General features: G+C 43.9%; 1 protein-coding gene across 1 annotated transcript in view; it reads left to right on the plus strand.

The window, feature by feature from the left end:
• The window catches only part of SMG1 (SMG1 nonsense mediated mRNA decay associated PI3K related kinase), a 1471505-nt gene that overhangs the window by 1219941 nt on the left and 229573 nt on the right, over nt 1-21991 (plus strand). The window contains exons 52-53 of the mRNA XM_085628855.1: nt 13855-14005; nt 14092-14281. Coding sequence (XP_085484981.1) covers nt 13855-14005; nt 14092-14281 — 341 coding nt within the window. The remainder of the gene's footprint in view (nt 1-13854; nt 14006-14091; nt 14282-21991) is intronic.

Below are 21991 nucleotides of genomic sequence, written 5' to 3' on the forward strand. Positions count from 1 at the left end.
AAGCATCTGCCACCTTTGATATGCAACCCGGGCTTCCCCAGACCTGGGAGATGCCACCCCCTGCACAGAGACCCATTTGGCACCAGGACAGGTGGGAAATTAGCACACCCAGGTCAGATATACCCCTAAGGTGAGCTGCCTGATGTGCCCCACTCTAGGAAACTTCAGTCATCTTGATGATAGCAGAATTTGAAACACTGGGACATGGTTTATGCCCACTTCCCGCAGTAAGTGGTCATATAGAGGGCGTAGTGACCTCTAGGAGAAGTAGCCCATTGGCTACTACTCAAGGCACCACTAAAGCCCCTGAAGTGAGTATTTAGGTGGCCCCCGGATACCAGAACTTTAGATTCACTTGACTAAAGAAGAAGACACCGAAGAGCCAATCAAGGCAAGAACGGAAGGTTGCTGTGGTCTTTGTTGCCAAACCCTGCCTGCCCGCTCCAGACTCGACAATTGTAAAGTCCTGACTCATCCTGCAGCTGTGCCTCAGAGGGTTGCCTGTACTTCAAAAACCAGCCAGCATCTCCCTTGGAGTGGAGGAGCCACTCCCCTGCATTCTGCCTGCACCGACCACAGCATCCAGTTCAAAGAAGCGGCTAACTACTGGGTCCATCAATACAATAGCCGTCCAGGAGGAGGTCCTCATACTCAAAGAGGTCCTTGCCAAGTTTGGTGACTTCAGGACCCCTACGAGACTCCCTACACTGATACCTGGGTTACTGGATCCCTTGCGACAACAATTAATGTTTAGAGTTCAATCCGGACTCTAACAATAAGAAGACCGACCAGCCGACAAGGGATGTCTGCTCCACAGAGGTCAGTACAGAGAGTGGCCCAGCTGTCCAGTTTTGACCCTCTGTGCAGGTCCATCTGTGAACTGTGACCGCTTACAAAACATGAGGGCCAGTCAACTGAAAACCTTTGCACCCAAGCTTCCCGCCCTGGGTCCACAAACACTGAATTTTCTGCCTTGCTCCCAGGACCCTCACAAACTGGTCCTCTGGTTGGAAGCTCCTGGACTTGTCCCCAAGTCCCCCTCTGCAGCGTTTTCCTAGGTGGCCACCCTCCTTGATGATGGTGAAGTGCACCAGGCTACCAACACCTCCAGCACCTCTCCACCCGGACACACTAGGGCAGGTAAAACCAAACTTCTGGTGGAACTTGGGACCTTGGCCCCTAACACTCCACGACCTAAAGGGGACCCTCAAAATCATATTGCAAATACCTACATGCAGTAAATGTTCTTTCCAGAGGAAAAGCATTACCATGTAAAAGAGCACCGTTTGCTAAGATTGCTAATAACTGTAAAACTGAAACCCTGAAAAGTACTTACTCAATTAAGAAGTTCTTGGTGTTGAACTATGTATAAAAAGATTTATTTTTCTAAATTGGTTTGGATCTCCTCCTTGAGTGTGTATCATTTATTGACACTGTGTATGCAACAAATGCCTAACACTCCCCTCTGATAATCCTAAGGCTGCTCCACCACACTACCACAAATAGAGCACTTTGGGATTGTTAAAGCATGTGTCTGTCCACTTATAAGAGATACCTGGACTCTATACACAGTATACCTCTTTTTAGTGTACTATATAAAGAGCCGCCTTCCTATAGGGTTCAGGATGGACATGGGGCAATATCAGTCGCTGTGCTCTCCTTTGGCCTTACGATTGCCCCTCGGGTGTTCCCTGGGGTGGTTGCAGCCCACCTGCAGAGGTCAGAGGAACTGCAAAAAACCTGCAGTGTTGACTTAGGGACTGCGATAGAGTCAACAGTAGACCTCTCTCTTCCCCACCGAAAGCTCATAGTGGTGATAGATGCATCACTTCTGGGATGGGGCACCTACCTAGTAGAGGTTGTGATCAGAGACCTCTTGTCTCTGGCAAAGACTCTGCTCAACATCAGTCTGATTGAGCTGAGAGCGATCCAACTGGCATTGAAAGCCCTTCTTTCTTCCATCAAGGGAAGGCTAGTTCAGGTGTTCACCGCAACACCACTGCTGTGAGGAAATGGGGTGTATTATATGGTGTGGTTGTGTGACATTAGCATGTAATACTTACCGACCCCTTTATGACCCTTGGGTTTTATATCAAACCCTCAGTTCAACCCTGGGAGGCTGTGGCAATGAGCAGCAAGGCATACACTACGGAACAAGTGTAAAGCAGTTAAAGGCACCAAAGCAATTGAAGATATTTTGTATTTTATAAGATTTTAGACACTAGAAGATCCACTAGAAAGTTCCGGAGATATAGATTTTACAAGCAATAATAAATCAAATCAATTTCACTCAACTGCTAACGAACCTTGGCAAAGTCGGCGATTTTGACACATGGGAAGTTCTTCAATGAAAATGTGGGCAAGTGTCATTGCAGGCGGTTAGAAGTACTTGGGGCGAACAACTCCAGCAGGGAGCTTGTGAGGGGGACCAGAAAGGTCCTCAAGAATGGTTACCTTCACAGGAGGAGGAGTCCTTAAGCAGTTCTCTCCTCCTTAGTGTGACCCATTTGCCCTTCAAACATGGCTTCTCCTTCACAGGCCTCCTTTTGGGATTAACACCTAAGTGGCTTCCTGCAGGACGGAGATAGCATCTCCCTGACATGCAATCCCTCATTGTTCTCCTTCCTGAGAGGAGTCGTCATGTCTCTCCAGTAGGGCAGAAAGCTCTCTCGAGGAAAAGGCACAGGAGTTTTAAAGGGAACAAAGTGACAGCTTTGCTTAAGCTGCACACAAACAACTTACATTAATTTGACTTGAGATACAGATTGGGCTTAATGTAACGAGATGTTTGATAACTTGGAGTGCCCACATTGATTGTACCGTTCAGGATTTAGCACAGACGACGGGTTCAGCGTGTAATCCTGTACTTGTCAATTCGACAGCCGCTTCTTTACACTGTAAAAACAGTAGTGTTTGAGGCCTATGAGCTGCAGAACACACACTGTGCATAGATCGCCATCTGGTGTTGGGCCCGGATGTTTGCACTTTACTGTCTTGGAAGAAGTCTTTGGAAGTCAGGAGATAGGTGACTCCTCCTTTGGACTAAAGTGCGCATGGACATCGACTCCATCGTTAGATTGTTTTTTTCGCCATTGGGCTCGGATGTGTTCATCGCGCTCCAGTTTGGTGTCGTTACCGATCTACTTTTCGACGCAAAATCCTTCACCCATTCTTCTGAATTATTTCGATCGCGTTCCCATTCGACGCACATCTCTTCAAACTTGAATTCTTCGATTCCGGTCGTCGACGCAGGCCTTCGGGCCTACCTGTGCCATTAGGCCTTTGGCTCATGGAAAGGACTCCCTTCAAAAAGTGTCCTAAATGTGGATCCAATTTCCACAAGCCGGTCTTCACGAGGTGTGTAACCTCTGCCTTTCACCCGAGCACGAGGCCAAAGACTTTCTAGCTTGTGCCTCTTTCCGCTCCAAGAAGACAATTTGGGATCGTTTAGCTCGAAGAACCATGGTTCAATCATCATCGATCCCGGACAACATCTTCCAGGGAGGCATCAACGTACTGGAGCAGGAGCAGATCCAAGGGGGCAACTCAGTCGAAGACATCACTTCGGGGCAGCGGGTCGTAAGTACTGACGTCGACCCCTCCCCCCCCCCCCCCCCCCCCCCCCCCCACCCCACCCATTCCCAATAAGGCTTCGGTCACACCTTCACCTTTGGGCCTAGGTGCACGCCGGGACAAAACTTCTCACGCCCCGCCTTTGGGCTCGGCAAAGAAGTCGATACACAAGCCTTCAGGCCACTCGGGATCGAGACAGCAAACTCCATCCCTGGCACCAAAGAAGAAACCACTGCCTTCCTCCACACCAACGTCTGGTTCTACATCGGCGCCCTCTGCACCGAAATCCACTAGTACGGACGTCCTGGCTCCTAAAAAATTGTCGGAACCAAGTAAACACCCGGTTCCAAAGACTTCGGGTGCTCAGCCTTCGGAGCCCAAAAAACCCTTGGAACCGAGCAAACAACCGGTGCCGAAGACCCCACCGGAACCCATGAAAATTCCCAATTCCAGACCTAAGGAGCATCAAATGACTCCAATACTTCTGCACAAACAATCGGATCCGAAAAAATCGACACCGGAACAACACACTCCAGAGGAGGAGCTTTTGCGACCTGATCCAACCCAAAAAATTCTCCAAAAAGACCCTAAGACAGGTCAACTTATACTTAGTCCTTCCAAGAAAAGGAAAATGGACAAACCTGTACCAGGTTCACCTCCATTAAAGAAGAGAGACATGGCAACTTCTCCTTTAAGGATTCCTTCTCCACCTCCTCCTCCACACCACTCTCCTATCCCCTCTCCAGTACCCTCACCATCTCCTCCACCTCAGGATGATGACGACACATCTGAGGACGAAGGAGATGATCAATCCTTAGGGGAACCTAGTCCTCCTGGTACCCCAAAAGACCCATGGGCTGATTATGGCACACCAGATGTCCCCGACACCACAGGATGACATCTAGATCATCCCCTCCAGAGGATACTATAGGATTCACTCAGCTCATACACAGAGCAGCAGAATACCACGGGTGAACTTACACACAGATCCTGTAGAGGAAGATTTCCTCATGGACACTTTTGTACCATCCCAAAGGTCCACTTCCATTCTCCCAATGTTAAAAGGGGTAATCAAACATGCTCCTGAAGTGTGTAAGGATCCTGTAAGGGCCAGAGTCATTAACCCCAGGGTAGAAAAGAAGTACAAGTCTTCCCCAGCTGACCCTGTTGACATTAAAGTGCAGGTACTCTTGGATTCCTTAGTGGTCTCCAACGCCAGGAAAAAGGCTAACTCCCAAACCACAGGAGATGCTCCACCTCCTGATAAGGAGTCAAAACTGCTGGACGCATCTGGTAAAAGAACAGCGTCCCAAGCAGTCAACATATGGAGAATTGCCAACACACAGGCTTTGCTCGCTAGGTATGATAGGGCACACTACGACGAGCTAGAGACCCTACTACAACACCTTCCAGACCAATGTAAAACACGAGCCAATGATCTCATCCAGGAAGGCAAGCTCATAACTAATACCTCCATTCCTTGTGCTCTGGATGCTGCAGACACAGCATCCTGAGTTATTAATACCAGTGTCCTTTTACGCAGACATGCGTGGCTACGCATTTCGGGCTTCAAACCAGAGTTTCACACTACCATATTAAATCAACCGTTTGACCAGGAACACCTATTTGGGCCCACTGTAGATTAATCTTTGGAGAAGGTTAAGAGGATACGGACACTGCCAAATCAATGGGAGCTTTGCAATCGCAAGCTCCTTGAAGTTCCTTTTGTCGCTCCTCTTATAGGGGTGCCTCTAGAGGTTGTACCACTGATAACCCCTCCACTTCCTACAAGAGTTCCACCCAGACCTCATCTAACAGAGGCTATAGGGGCAATAACAACAAGGGTAGAGGCAAAACTACCAATACTGGCACCGCCTCCACCCCTAAACAATGACTTCCCTCCACTCCCCCTGGAACACACTACTCCGGTCGGGGGAAGATTGCTACAGTTCCTACCCGTCTGGAACAACATTACCACGGACAGGTGGGTGAGACAAATCATCCAATCAGGTTATTGCCTAGAGCTCACTTCAACTCCCCTAAACATTCCACCCAAACAGGATTCCAGCCGCAACACTCACTTCCAGCTCGAGTGTTCATGCAACTCATAGGGATAATGGTCTCTTGCATAATCATAGTGCCTCATGCAAGACCCCAGATGCGCCCCTTACAGGAATGCTTAGCACGACAGTGGAACCAAGCTCAAAGTCAGCTAACAGATCTGGTGTTGGTGGACGGCTGCACACATCACTCTCTGCAGTGGTGGAACACCCAAAACCTTTCCAAAGGGCGACCGTTCCTAGAGACGGTTCCACAGATTGTGCTAACAGCAGAAGCATCGCTCACCGGCTGGGGAGCTCATCTACTTCATGGAGTTACTAGCAATCTTTCTGGCATTAAAATCATTCCAGAAACAGATATCAGGCAAAACTGTCTTAGTCTGCACGGGCAATATGACAGCAATGTACTATTTGCAAAAACAGGGGAGGACGCACTCTCTCCAGCTCTTTCAACTAGTACAGAGAATATGGAGGTGGGTTATTCCTCAAAACATATTCCTTTTAGCCCAACATCTCCCAGGAATTCAAAATCACATGGCAGATCTGTTAAGTTGGCAGACACAACAGAATCACGAATGGGAACTTCATCCACAAGTTCTTATGTGGGGGCAGACAGAGATGGATCTCTTCGCCGCACATTACAACACAAAATGCCCAATCTTCGCCGCCAGATATCCACACCCATTGTCCAAAGGCAATGCGATATGGATGAAGTGGTCAGGCAGATTTGCGTATGCTTTTCCACCTCTCCCACTCATTCCATTAGTGGTGTGCACGCTGCAACAACAGTCACTAACACTGATCCTTGTTGCTCCAACATGGGCCAGACAACTGTGGTACACAACATTGCTGGAACTATCAGTAGTCCCGCACCAAAAACTACACCTCTCCCCACAGCTCTTAACACAGAACCATGGAGAGATCAGACACCAAGATCCAGCACAGCTCAACCTGGCGCTCTGGCTCCTGAAGTCCTAGAGTTTGGTTATCTCAATCTTCCACCTGATTGTATGAACGTTATCAAAGAAGCTAGGCGCCCCACCACTAGAGCCTGCTATGCAGCCAAGTGGAAAAGATTTGTTAGATACTGTAACAATAACATCAATCCTCTAGATGCCTCCACTCAGCACATCATATGTTACCTGCTGCATCTTCAAAGATGTAATCTAGCATACACATCAATTAGACTACATCTTGCTGCCATTGCAGCTTACCTACAAAATAGATAACATCTGTCATTGTTCAAGGTGCCTGCCATTAAAGCATTTGTGGAAGGCCTCAAAAGAATAATTCCTCCCAGGGTACCACCCTCCCCAGTGTGGAATCTAAACATCGTCCTCACAAGATTAATGGGCCCTCCATTTTAGCCTCTGCATAAATGTGAGCTACAATTTCGTACATGGAAAGTCGCTTTCCTTGTGGCCATTACATCTCTTAAGAGTCAGTGAGCTACAGGCACTAACTATTCAAGAACCATTTTTACAACTCCATCATAACAAAGTGGTTCTCGGGACAAATCCAAAATTCCTTCCTAAAGTTATCTCTCCCTTCCATCTTAACCAATCTGTTGAGTTACCAGTGTTCTTCTCGCAACCACAACCAGTAGCAGAAAGAGCTCTCCATACTCTAGGCGTAAAAAGAGCACTCCTTTACTATATTGGCAGAACAAAATCTTTTCGTAAAACAAATCAACTTTTTGTATCCTTCTCACCACCACATAAAGGCAATCCCATATCAAAGTCTGGGATTGCAAGGTGGATTGTCAAATGTATACAAATGTGCTATCACAAGGCAAAACGTACTCTGTCTATGCCCCCTAAAGCCCACTCTACCCGAAAAATAGGGGCCTCTATGGCATTTTTAGCGAACATTTCCTTAGATGACATCTGCAAAGCAGCTGCATGGTCTACACCGCACACATTCACAAAACACTGTTGTGTAGATGTGCAGGCAAAACAACAAGCTAGTGTGGGCCAAGCTGTACTCAAAACGCTATTTCAAACTACTTCAACAGATACTGGTGGTCGCCGCTAAGGAGGAGTACTGCTATGCAATCTATGTACAGTGTGTGATCTGCAGCTCATATGCCTCGAACGGAAAATGCTACTTTCCGGTATGCATCTCTTCTTGGCATGTAGAGCTGCAGATCCACACACGCCCACCCACCTCCCCGGCTACCTTTATCTGTTCCAGTATTATCTCAATTAGATACAACATACATGGACATCTATTTCTCTTTCTCACAAAACTCCATCATTTCCCTTCTTGCGAAAAAACAATGTGACGATGGAGTCGATGCCCATGTGCACTATTGTCCGAAGGAGGAGTCACCTATCTTGTGACTTCCCAAGACTTTTTCCAAGACAATAACAAAGTGTAAACATCCGGGGCCCAACACCAGACGGCAATCTATGCACAGTGTGTGGATCTGCAGCTCTACATGCCGAGAACAGATGTATACTGGTAAGTAGCATTTTCCTTTGCATGTTTACTGTCAGGAGATGTAAAGTACGTGTTCTGCCTGTGTCATATGCCTCACTTTAATCAAAAACACATGAGCTCCACACTGTGTGGAGGAGGGAACAAGAGGCGCGGGGTTTTAGGAGCTAGCAGCCTCCAACAATGAATGTTTAACCACAAAAGAGCTGCTCCTAAAGTGATAACTACTATAAGGTTTGAGTTATATTGTGAGTGGGTACATCTCACAAAAAGTAACGGACTGGTCTCACACACCACCTGGTGTCATGCTTCATCATTGACCAGTCCTTGACCTCTTGGTTTTATAGAGGGCGGGCATACACCTGACGACAGGGATGCACTTCTAAACTAAGTGGGGGCCCGTGTATAAGTGAGTGAGATTAAAAATCATTATAGTTATCCTCATTGTGTTTTTAATGTGAAAGGTAACTATATGATGTTAAAAGCAAGTGGCGGTATGTGGGGGAATTAGTGTCCCCTGACCGTTGTATTAGAGGTCGACATGTTTCTTCCATCTTGGCCCAGGAGGGTCCAGGGCATTCATCACGACCTAAATATGTAAATGGGGGCTCCGTTCTTACCAAAAGTGGCAAGAATGTACCACTGTGTGGGCGTGATCAATGTCACACTCCACAATTGGATGGCTCCTAGATTCAAGCCCTAAAAACCAAAGCTACTGGCCCCATGGGAGGAGGGGAGGGAAAACCCCTGTTTGTCAGAACTGCCTCAAGGTAAGTTTCCTGCGTGAATCCTAGGCGACTGCTCGGGTTCCTCCCCGGTGTAGTTTAGAAGTGCATCCCTGTCGTCAGGTGTATGCCCGCCCTCTATCAAACCAAGGTTTTAGAGGGCGAGGACTGGTCAATGATGAAGCATGACACCAGGTGGTGTGTGAGACCAGTCTGTTACTTTTTGTGAGATGTCCCCACTCACAATATAACTCAAACCTTATAGTAGTTATCACTTTAGGAGCAGCTCTTTTGTGGTTAAACAAAATATGCCTCACTTTGCCTTGGGACTCGATAGGTGTGCCAGAGGGGGTGGCTTATGCAGATGCACTGGGGAAGTGGTGCCTTTGCCATTGCTTTAAATGACAGAGTAGGGCTAGTAGTGTATGACTGCTCTTCCAATATGCTGTGGCAGACTGGGGTACAAGTTTTACTTTGGGGGGGGAGGGTTTGCAGGGTGGCACAACCAGTGCTGCAAGCCCTGGGTTACCCTTCTAACTTACATTCCCTGGGTACCAGGGTGCCATATACTAGAAACATACAAGTAAATTAGCCATTTCCGATTGGGCACAGCCAATTCGACGTACACTTTAGAGTCAGGGCACTGTCACTGGGGTCTGATTAGCTGGCCCCAGGTGCACTATGAGTCAAAAAGCCTGCAATATCATGGGGGTGACCATACAAAAAAACATTTAGTTTCAACCCCCATGTGGTATTCTGCAAGCAGGGCTGGGTGGCGTGAGGACACTTTGTCCAGAGGCTTTACGTATCTGGACATGGCTGGAACATCAGGACATAATCCTGGTTGTTCAACATCTGTCTGGCTCTCTGAACATCGGGGCACGCAAACTCTGCGGTCAATGCCTAGTGGATTACGAATGGCGTCTTCATCTGGAGGTGGTGCAAGGTCTTTTCCAAGATTGGGGAGAGTCTTGGTTAGATCTATTCAACACTGCCAACAGTGAGCAATGTCCGCACTTCTGAACGCTATAGGTTTTAAGGCTGCTTTTGTTTAGAGATGCATTTTGTCGTGAGTGGAGCTCAGAGCTCCTATATGCCTTTCTGCCGATACCACTCCTGTCCAGAGTCCTCAAGAAGAACCAGGCTCAAGTCATCTTTGAAGCTTTATTCTGGGCACTGAGCGTAAGCTGTCTTGAACTCCTGAGCATCTGTCCTCCAGTCAGGCTGCCCATTCGGGACGATCTTCTGTTGCAGCACGAGGGCAGAGTATTGCACCCGAACCTGTCCACAATCCACCTTCATGCGTGGAGATTGAGCAGTAACCTTGGAGGGTGTTTGATCTCCCTCCCGAGATATCTGAGGTTACTCGACTAGCCAGGCATTCTTCTCCCCAAACCATCTACGCCTTCTGGTGGAACAAGTTTGTGGCTTGGTATATATCCAAATTAGCTGATTCTCTGTCAGCACCTTTATGTGAAATTCTCCTTTTCATTCTATCCCTGGCCCGGCAAGGCTTTGTTTTGGGCACAGTAAAAGGATATCTGACTGCCATTCACTTCTGCTGGATGAACTTTTCCTGTTTAACTTCCCTGCTATGACTAAATTATTTAAAAGTTTACAGCACTTCTTTTTACGCCCTTCATTATGCCCCAGTGGGTCTTGAATTTAGTTCTGACCTTCCGCACATGTTGAGCCGATGCACAGCTGTCCTCTACAGCTCCTAACAATCAAAACTGTCTTCTTTGTGGTGATAACATCTTCCTGGAGGGTTAGCAAATTGCAAGTGCTTCAGGTTGATCCTTTTTACACTTCATTCTTCCCAAACAAGCTGTTTCTTACAACTCGGGCATTCTTTCTCCCCAAGGTGGTCACACCTTTTCACGTTTGTCAAAACATCACCCTGCCTACCTTCGTCCATCCCCCCCCCCCCCCCCTCCCTCAACCTTCTAAAGAGGAGGAGAGACTCACCTGTCTGGATCCAAAAAGATCATTATTGTTCTATATTGATCGTGCCAAAGAATTCCAGTGGACCATTAACTCTTTGTTGGATTTTCAGTGACAAAAAAGGGTAGGCAATTCAAAAGAGAACCATCTCTCGATGGATCATCCTTGGCATTATGATGTGCTACGCAGTGGGCAAGACACAGCCCCCTGTTGGTTTAAGAGCTCACGCCACCAGAGCAACAGCTGCGACTGCTGCATTAGATAGGAGTCCCAGTCCTGGACATCTGTCAGGCAGCTACAGTGCATCACTGTACATGTTTGCCAAATACTACTGCCTCAACAGTCCGGTCCGGCAAGATGGGTACTTTGCCAGTTTGTTCCTCCAGACTAGTCTAAGACATTCCGCAGACCCACCTCTGAGTAGAGATTGCTTTGGTATCTATTTTAAGGTATGGAATCTGAGTCGGGTAGTCTCTCTCAGATGGACAAGTTACTTACCTTCGGTAAAGCCTTATCTGGCAGAGGCTCTATCTAACCTTGGACTCCTTACCAATCCTCCCTGGTCTGTGAACTGTTCTTTCGCATTGAGATCCCTCAGGACCTCACTTCTGGCACATTAGTAATTTCTCCTCAGCTTGGTTCCATGGTTCTGGTGCAGAAAACCAGTCAAGAACTGAGATCAGTGCACTGAAGTGGCGCCTATATAGGCCCCACACAGGTCCCTTTAGGCAATTGCCTAAAAAAATTGCCAGATCGAGTATGATGCTAGGGGAATATTATAAGGCTAGGAATCCACAGCTAGACAACGTTCTAAAAGTTGAGGCGTTACCGAAAGTGACTTTTTCATCTCCTCACTGTGGACCAGAACAGGAGGTGTCCTCAGTTTTGTTCAATACATGTCCCAGTGAATGGGTCCCTCGGGGATACCTTTATGTTCAGCATGTCTTGTGGTCTTAGGCATTCTATGCATGGTTCCACTGATTCCGCTTCTGTCGCAGGGTCTACCGAAAGTGCAGTTGGATCAAGCACAGTTGATTGTCCTAGATTAAGCAAGAAGAATTGGGTGCACCGATCATGTGGCACTCTACATTCGGCCGCCTCTTCCTCTCCCTGGTGGAGTGGAGCTTCTCTCATAACAGGATGGTCAGGACCTCCATTCCAATCCCCAATTACTGCAGCTGCACATGTGGAAATTAAGCACTGCCAACTAGATAGATATTACCTGTCTCATGAGGTGGCGGCCATGTGCTTTACTGGCAGGAAACCTGCTAAAAAATCCATTTATGCGGGTCATCGGGAAAAAAAAATAACTGAGTCAGAAGGCCAAAACTCTTGCAAATCCTGTCTTTCTAATATTTTACAGTGTGCCCTGTTACTTGTACAGCATGGGCTCACATTGGCTACAGTTAAAGCTTAATTTGCCTTCGTGATGAAGGATCTTCTTCGTTCCTTGTTCCTCAGTGGGTTATTTATATTATGTTGACTTGCTTAATGGCATCTCCATTCAAGGCGGTGCTCAGTTTCCCAGTCCGACTTCTCACTTTGAAGACCGTATTAGTGGTAGCAATTAATATTTTAGGTCCGAAGAACTTCAGGACTGCTCCGTTCACCGTTCCCTGAGTTTTTGTATCCAGATATGTTGTTCCTCTGCACCTATCCCTCGTTCTTGCCCAAAGTGATATCTGACTTTCATATGGGCCAGTCTATTCCTATTATGGATTTCTTCCCTCCTCCTCACCCAACCACTGAGGAAAAGCAGTTGATTAGAAAGGAGCCAGCTGTGCACTGTCCTACTACATCTACAGGACCGTGTGGATGATCAGGTCTTTGGGACTTTACTGTAGCAGAGGTGCACAAGGCAGTAAACAAATTCTCAATTTATGTTGGATTATCCTCTCTATCAAGATCTGCAACCATCTCGTTAATGAGAATCTTCATTCCCCAGCCCACTTCACTAGGGCCATAGTTACTTACACTGCTCTTGCAAAAGGCACTCCAGTGCCCTACATCTGCCAAGCAGCCATATAATCAACTTTGTATACTTTTGCTAAGCGTTACTGCCTAACAACCCAACCACACGGCAACTGATAGCATGGTTTGTGTTGCTTGACTTTCTGGTGTTTAATTGCACTACTCAGTCGCACCTCCCTGCGATGTATTATTTTGAAACTCATTCATAAATTGGGAATCTGCAGAAAGGTGTATCCACCACCCACTTTCAGTTATCATATTAATGGCTTTTACTTTCACTTTCTGCAGATTTATCACCACACTCTTCAATGGAGTGCAGGAAAAGTACCAGCAAATGATGCCAGCATACTAGTTAGCATCTGATATAGTACAGTGTCATCATGTCTATCAGGCAGAGGAGTGGCTGAAAGGGCATAGTCCTACCTGGCAGTGCTGGAGAGTTATAGCTAGTGGAAAGTTTTCAGACCGATAGTTGGTAGGATATTCGTAAGGTGTGGGATCTGTGGGAAGGTTTTGCATCCACCAGAAATATCGTTACAGAAGTTAAGTAACTTTGGTACCTAAATAAGGCGACCTAAATTAGGAGATTCTAGTGAATTCTGCAGTATCAATTATTCCACTACATGGATTAAAGGTACCTAAAAGAGGAGCATAGCAGTAGCATCGTTTTCTACTTGGTGGGACATATAAACATGTATTAATTACAGGGAGTTTCTTAGTCATTAGAAGATTTTGTTTACCTTTTGATAGCCATGTTTCTTATTTATACTATACCGTACTGCAGATCCCATGGTGCCCTCCATCCTCCTGCCAGACATGCTTTTAGGTTTTCTACCCTATAACCATTGTAGATGGCATAAATAGTATATAGTGTGGCTGGGCCTCCTGTGCACCTATGATATTGATACTTCTAGTGCTGGGAAAAACACACACCCCCCCACTCCTTTTCTGTTATTGCGATTGTTTCTAGTTCTCTCTTACATGGAAATATAAAAAGATAAGGAATCTACTGTATCAACTATAGACATTGTAATCGCAAGTAACACCCTGATGCCTGTTGACCAAATATTTGTTTTTAAATGCCTTAAATTAATTGAAAGTAATTATCTGCTGTATGTTAATTACCTTTATTTACTTTTTAGGATGCTGCATACACAGTATGGTGACCTAATTCAGCCAAGAAATGGTTCTGGTGATGAAACACCTAAAATGTCAGCTGGCCAGATGCTTTTAGTTGCATTTGATGGGATGTTTGCCCAAGTCGAAACTGCATTTGGGTTGTTGATTGAAAAGGTATTGTTTTACTTGATAGTATATCAGATTGTAGAAAATAGTTACATCATATTGTAAATGTCTAAATAATATTTTCATATTTACAGTTAAACAAAATGGAGATCCCATTAGCATGGCGGAAGATTGACATAATCCGTGAAGCGCGGAGCACACAAGTTAATTTCTTTGATGATGATAACCACCGGCAAGTGCTGGAAGAGATATTCTTTCTGAAAAGGCTTCAAACAATCAAGGAATTCTTCAGATTATGTGGTACCTTCTCTCTAGCTTTGTCAGGTAAATAGATTTATATTGAATGGACTATAATTCAAGATAGGTGAAATGTTGGCTCTACATGAAAAGGCCCAGTCAGAGGTGAAGATATTTTAAATAGTAATATGTGTCTAAACTCCTAGTTCATTTATGGCCTTGCTTTAAAAAGTCTCTGTACTCCCCCCACACAGACTTTTTACTGCAGCGTCTGAATAAAGACTAAGGGTCTAACTAACAAAACCTTTCTACTCCTAAGTTTTATTTTGATGTGCCACTGGCTTCATCTGTGATCATAAATGATTGATCTTGATCTATGTGATCGGCATCTGTGAACAATTATGCTCACAGATCAAAATTCCAAATAAAACCAATCTGCCTATTGTCAGGATTTTTTGCACTTGTAAAGTAAGGCAAGGGGTGTGAACATGGATCTTTTTGCAGATCATAGAAAGCAGTGGAGAGTATGGCCAGGGGTGTGGGCATTGAAAATTGTAGGAGCACCCACAAAATCTGAGCAAGCGTTCCCAAAGTAAAATCACAAATAAACCTATTGCAAATCAAAGGCTGGAGGAAATGTGCATTTAAAATGGGAAACGTCTCCAAACACATCAATTTTTCTTGAACAATGTAACGGCAGTGAATTCTCCTGTAGAATAATGGTCTCCATGTGCTATTGCATTGTTTTTCCTAACAATGAACCAGTGGCTTTTCTGCGTTGTGGGCAATTCACTTGCATTGGAATAGTGGTAAAATATGTGTACGTATGTAAATCCATGATTTTTGTAGACTTCCATAGATTACTGCTGGGGGCGATTTATGTGAATACCCAAGAAGGGGTGCATCTATACAAGTCCCCTTGAAATCAGGCGTTCCATTCGGAATAGGGATGTGATGGCTTCAGGACTGCAAATTAATTTATTTACACCAGACTCTTTTAGTGCCCAATCAACATGCATATTCATACAAATTCCCTTTGATATTTAAATTGACATGCCACAGAGAATTTATGAAAACGTTCCTGTGTTTGTGTGCGTCACCCCAGCTTTAGCTAAGGAAATTGTAATCTACCATTTAAATAGGTCTGTTTATATGAAGTACAGTCCTAGGAAAGGATTATCATAGTTTTATGTTGTGGAGAAATGTTTTGAACTTAAATTGTGCAATTCCCAGCCGTGTGCATCTAGTACAGAATAAGGTTATTTCTCTCCCTAGTAGCTATAGTGCTCTGGAAGTGCTCACTACGCTGCTATGGCCAAATTAAATGCTGCTTCTTCCCTCAGTCCTACATATTGTAGACAGCTTGATTGTTTGGGCAAAGCATTTTAATCTATGATTGTAAAATAATCAGCATTGTTACAATCTATTAAATTGTATTATATTCAATGGCAACTCACTGCCCTTTTACGAAGTTGAATTTTTGCCTACAGCGCATAAATTAAGATTGCATTGGAACTGTAGATTAATTTACGGGTGATATAGTATAACCCATTTATTACTTTAAAGAAGCAAGAATGCATCCATTCCTTATCCCCTTCAATTCTTCCATTCAGTATGCTTAACAACACTTCAAACATTTTAATTAATGTGTTTACATCCTTTCTTTATTTCCCATGTGTTTTTTCAGCAATACTGCTCCATTATTCAAAAATCAATTTTTTTCACTACTCCTGGTTTGCCTTTCAGTAGCCTTCATTTGATATCAACCATTTTGTTTCTCATTATTTAAGACAGTATATATAGTGCATCTGGGACAAACAGGTGATTTACTTAAAATAACTGATGTTTACATCATAGCGGATAAGAGGGTAGTAGAGGAACAGGTTAATGAAAAAGATGAATGTTCAAGCAGAAATTGGAGATCAAGGGGAAGTGGGATAGAAACATCAGGTACATTTGGGTTGTAGTAGAAGAGACAGTTAGCAAGGATCCAGAGTTTCAGAAATTCCTTGAACAGGTCAGGTGTCTTGAGTCCTTTCCTCATTATTTAAGACAGTATATATAGTGCATCTGGGACAAACAGGTGATTTACTTAAAATAACTGATGTTTACATCATAGCGGATAAGAGGGTAGTAGAGGAACAGGTTAATGAAAAAGATGAATGTTCAAGCAGAAATTGGAGATCAAGGGAAGTGGGATATAAACATCAGGTACATTTGGGTTGTAGTAGAAGAGACAGTAAGCAAGGATCCAGAGTTTCAGAAATTCCTTGAACAGGTCAGGTGTCTTGAGTCCTCTCCTGAAAGGCATGAGTAGTTTTTTTCCTCAAGGATGATGGCAAGGAATTCCATGTTGATACAGCAGCACCTTTGAAGGATTGCTTGCTGGCAATGGCTGTATTAAAATTTTTCATTTGCAGGGCATATGAATGTTCGCTTCTTAATCTCTCAATGTTCCTGAAATGGTTACTAATTCTGAAATAAATAGAGGGGTTAGCTTGACACATAATTAGAAGCGACATGTGGCAGTGATGGGTAGCCAGTGATGGTCATGGATAATGTGTAATCCAATCCTACTTTTTGACTCCAATTAATCATCCTTGCTGCTCGAGTGTAGAGTTGCTCTGAGTTGTGTTAGATGAGAAAGGGGAACACCAGACAAAATTGCATTACCAAGATCTAGTGATCTATGAGGAACCATGTTTTGTATTTTCTTTTTAATAAAAGTGGAGTAGGATTTGTGCAAATTTTGTTGTATTTTTAATGTGTGGGATAAATCTGTGTGCTGAATCAATTGTGAATACTAAAGTTTCAGAAGCCTATACTGGAGAAAGGTAGATGCCACATTGATTGATTAAATTCAGAATCACTGGGTCAGTTTTCCCTTCACTTATATGGACCGTCGCAGAAACGCAGTCTTCTCTGGATTTAGGAGGTTTTAATTCTTTCATCCAAACCTACAGGTTAGAAGGTTTTAATTCTTTCATCTAAACCTATAGGCGAGAGAAATTTTCTAACAATGAGGATGTCCTGAATGTTTGATGCTTTTAGATACAGTGGTGTATCTGCATGTTGTGGTAAATTGATGCCAAAGTCTCTGATAATGTGTTGTACCTAAAATTAAGCTTAGAGTAGCACACAAATGGAGGAGGCAAAAGTCACAGGTGAGGAAAATTATAAGGCCCAAAACCATCTTGCCATTCTATTTAAGCAAATCAGGTCCTCAACACTAAGTGAATCATTCAAATTGACTTGCCTTGTAGTGTAATGTCTTTTTTTATTTTTATTTTTTTATTTATTAAACAGGCTGACAGGTAAAGCATACATTAATACATACATTTGTTGAGAAGAAAAAAAAAATGGGGGGGTTATAACCTTCTTTCAGCGCTGATCAGTGATATTGGGCATTACACGCGAGAAAGGAAGAGGAGAGAAAAGGAGGAAAGAGAGGATGATAATGGCCGTCTCATTCCATAAATGTTACCCAATTTTTTTCCTGTTTACTCAGAGACCGTATCCCTCTTAATTTAGCTAGCGCTAGCTCCATCGCGTAAATCTCAGTGACCAATGCCCACCAGTCCCAGACCGTAGGTGGATCAGTACAGGTCCAAGCTCTTGCCACAGTTAATTTAGCACATGACATAAGTATTGAGACCAAAGCAGCCTGTGGAATTGGGGTGGGATAGATATCTAGCAGAATCGAAGCAGCATTAAATGTTGGTAATTGAATGTGTTTAATTTTTAAGACCTTCTGAATGTCCCCCCAATAGGACTTAAGAACAGGACAGGAGAACAACATGTGTATCAAGTCAGCGGCCTCGGTTGAACATTTAGGGCATTTAGTTCGATCGCTAGAAGAATTATTGGGAGACCATTTAGAAATTATTTCGGGCGTATAATATAGCATACAGCTCATTCTAAACTGTTGGAGCCTTAGACTTGAGGATCTGACCCGTTTATTAATATTTGACAAGGAGCTCTCTATTTCTTTCGCTGTGATGTTTGAGCCTAAGAGCCTACCCCACTTATCTGCTAGTTTAGAACAGTCATTTGCTTTAAAGCGAGTTAGAAGGCAATAAGTGTCGCTTATTACTGATTTGTTTTTTCCAGAGTATAAACAAGACCATATTTCGCTGTCTGTAACCACCATAAGTTGTTTTTTATTAATCAAGTAATCGTGCAGCTGTAAGTGTTTGTACCTCATAGTTTCGGGGAGATCGTATAGTAATTTGAGAGTGTTAAAGTCTAGAAACCCAGGAGTACCATATAGATCCCCTAATACACTAATGCCCCTTCTAGACCAGCTGTAAGTGGAGTTATCGCTAAAAATTCCCGGAAGACCCGGGTTACCCCACAGTGGCAGTTTTGGATGAAAAAAAATTAATTTTGCAGTGTGTTGATATATTGCCCCATATCTTTACTAAATCTCTAGCTGTCAAGAATTCCTGTCATACAAGGGAAACACGCCCTTATGTAAACAGGAGAGCTGTTACATAACTCAAGGGAAACACGCCCTTATGTAAACAGGAGAGCTGTTACATAACTCAAGGGAAACACGCCCTTATGTAAACAGGAGAGCTGTTACATAACTCAAGGGAAACACGCCCTTATGTAAACAGGAGAGCTGTTACATAACTCAAGGAAAACACGCCCTATAAAGGGAGGAACCGGGAGGTACAAGGCTGTCGGATATTGTGTTTACACCGACGTACCTGCTTCGTGAAGAGCAGTGTTCCGGAGTGGTGCTCCAGTAAGGCAAGAACGGAGGTAGGTCGAGTCGTTACTCCCTGGGCCGTGTCTTGCCCCATCGTCACCTGTGAAGGACCCGGAAGCTCTACCGGTCAACCATTGAGCTTCGCTTTTTGACTCGGCTGAGTCCAAGCGCAGTGGCGCTTTTGCTGGTTGGAGTCGTAACTCCCAGCCCGACCAGAGACACAGGGACTGCCAGCTGTAACGCACACCAGGAGGTGTTTGCCGCGTTACAGACTCGGAAGTCCACAGGATCGATCGAGCGGCTGCTCTCGGTTCAGTCTTCTTGCTTGTGATTGGGGTATCGGTGACGCATCACCAGGAGGTGACTCTGCGTCCCGGTGCAGTCTGAGGAAGAGGTTGAGCGGCTGCTCCCTTCAGGTAGAGACCCCGGCTGGGTGTTTCCCTGACTCCTCGATTCTCCCCAACACTCTTCGTGCCCCTCACAGCCTACCGATTGGCATTGTCGGCCATTTCATTTCTGCCCTCTGTTGGCATACGCCGGGATCGGCGTATATGCAGAGGACGGTTAGGACCATCCGTGCTGTGGGCTGGTAACGTACTTAGCCTGGAGGATTCCAGTGACTATAACTTTTGTTTGTTCTTTGTATTTTATTTGCCTTCATTAAAAGAACTAACCCTTCACAAGTGGTTGCGTCCTCATTGTCGTGTCTGTTAAACGATCCTGAGACGTTCAGGGCGTTACACTAGCGGTCTTGAACTTAACTCTTTTAAAGTAATTAGGGTCGTTGACTCGAAGCAGAAACATATTTGAGTCTTGTTTTAACATGAAGGTATGAAAAGGAAGTGCTCCTCCTTTAATAAGCAAAGAGCGGATACGCAAAACAAAAGAAGACCAAAAATACAACTTAAAATCGGGAAAGTTAAGCCCTCCCGTATTAGTGTTATTTGTCAAAAGTTTTATCGACCTTCTCGCCTTTTTATAACCCCATATAAATCTACTGAATGCGCCATCTAGTTGTTTAAAAAACATATTGTTTAAATTAAGTGGTATAGATCGAAAAAGATATCTAAATTTCGGCAGAATCGTCATCTTAATTAAATTAATTCTTCCGATTAAGTTCAAGGGTAATCTGTGCCATTTTTTTAAAAGTAAAATAGTGGATTTAGTTAGTGCGTTGTAGTTTATATTGTTAATTTCCTGAGTTTTTGCCGTTAATTTAACACCTAGGTAGGTGGCACTTTTACAGATCTCAGGAACAGCAGAGTCTGGGGTATAATTAGCAATGACCTGAGTTTTTTGTACATTAAGTTTATACCCTGAGATGTTTCCAAATTTTCCAGCCTCAAAAATGATACCTTGGAGTGCCGCCACGATATCTTGTGAATAAACGCCTTGTAGTGTAATGTCATGCTTATAGACTGGAGTTGGTGATATTTCCCTGTTCCGGTGTGCTTAATTTTTCTCAGATACAATGTAGACAATATGGCCATTAATTTACACCTTTCCGTGGAGAAATATTGGCTCTGGTGTTCTAGTCAATGTGTAGGTAGTCTGACATCAATCTCTTCTCTTTTATGAAACTGCTCAGATCATGCATTATGTTTAACATTGCTGACAATTTTCAGCAGATTTGTTTTAAAAATGTCACTCATTAAGAATGAGAGTTGTGGCTTTAACTATATCCATATGGAGGCTGACTAGAGCGGTTCTAAAACATACTGTTGAAAGGCTGAGTTACAAGCTTCAGCTTCTAGCCAGTGATTGATAATAATTTGCAAATGATCCACTGGCACCTCCAAAACAAATCTTTGCCAAAGCGATTCACTGGCTGGTGGTCAAAGAATAATTATATAATCTTGTTTAGCCTCACACAGACATGTTACAAATAACTATTTCATTCAGAAAGTCCATGAAGATAACAAATAATTTACATACATTGAAAGGGAGTGACGTTGAAAAAACAAGTGATAATCAGCACCAAAATCACAGGTTTACTCTTTAAATATTGGCAGTACTTGGATGTAATGATCTTTCACATGTAAACAATAGGCTTAAAGTACTGTTGAGCAATTAACATCTAGCACTATCATGAATACTGCAAACATTCACAGGCATTGCAGAGAAGGTAATTAGGCTGCCTTAGCGTGTAACCACCCCTTTCCAAGAACACTGCCAGCATAGTGTGTTTGACACTTACCCACAAACTGGAAACAGGATTTTGTTAGGCTTTCACTTACCTAATAATACTTTTACCTGATAAATGTCCTGCTCAATCCTTGCTGCTCTCACAAGCTGCACAAGGACTGTAATTGGGCCCTTTCTTGATGCACTCCTCAAATCTCCCAGGCTAACTTCAGTGACTTCCATCAGTTTTGTCCACTCCCAAATGGAAAGACGAAACACACCAGGATATTTGTTAAAATCACCAGGGCACTCAATGTCTTTGTGCCACTTAATGCACATTAACTCATCTCCAACATTCTAATCAGCTAAAATTGGTTAATCTCAAACTGGCAAACCTTTAAAAAAAAAAAAAAAAAAAAACACTTGTGCTGCACATGTAAGAACCATTACTAAAAAAGACCATTATCTTTGTAAAATCCACTTAATATTGCTACAATAGGGTAGGAAACTTTATTGCATTACTCAGCTATTATAAATTCGCATAGTAACCCTGTTTGTGAAAAATCCAAGGCAGAACCTAAGGTTGGTAACAAACTACAGACCAATTTACTACTTTTTATTCTTAAACGCAATCATGTGGCTTGCAAGTCTAAAAACTTCAAAAATCTGCTTGAGCGTTCAGTCTGCCACACAACTAACAGTCTGACCTCAGACTTGTATGGAGAGCATGTATTTTTTTTGCAGTGTGTATCTGTGCTAGATTCATACGCTCTGCATTATTTCCTATTTGACAGAGGTCTTCTGGGCTTTGCTGGATTATGTTGAGCAGTTTTAATCCTACCTAGCCTGTTTGAGGTATATGGGAGGCTGACATCATTCTCCGTCTGAACTACCGGAAGGAATGAGAGGGGTGAATGGCACCACCTTGTAAAGGGTCATTTCTTTCATCACCCTCAGCT

The sequence above is a fragment of the Triturus cristatus genome, chromosome 10 (genome assembly GCF_964204655.1).
Source record: "Triturus cristatus chromosome 10, aTriCri1.1, whole genome shotgun sequence".
Classification (NCBI taxonomy): Eukaryota; Metazoa; Chordata; class Amphibia; order Caudata; family Salamandridae; genus Triturus; species Triturus cristatus.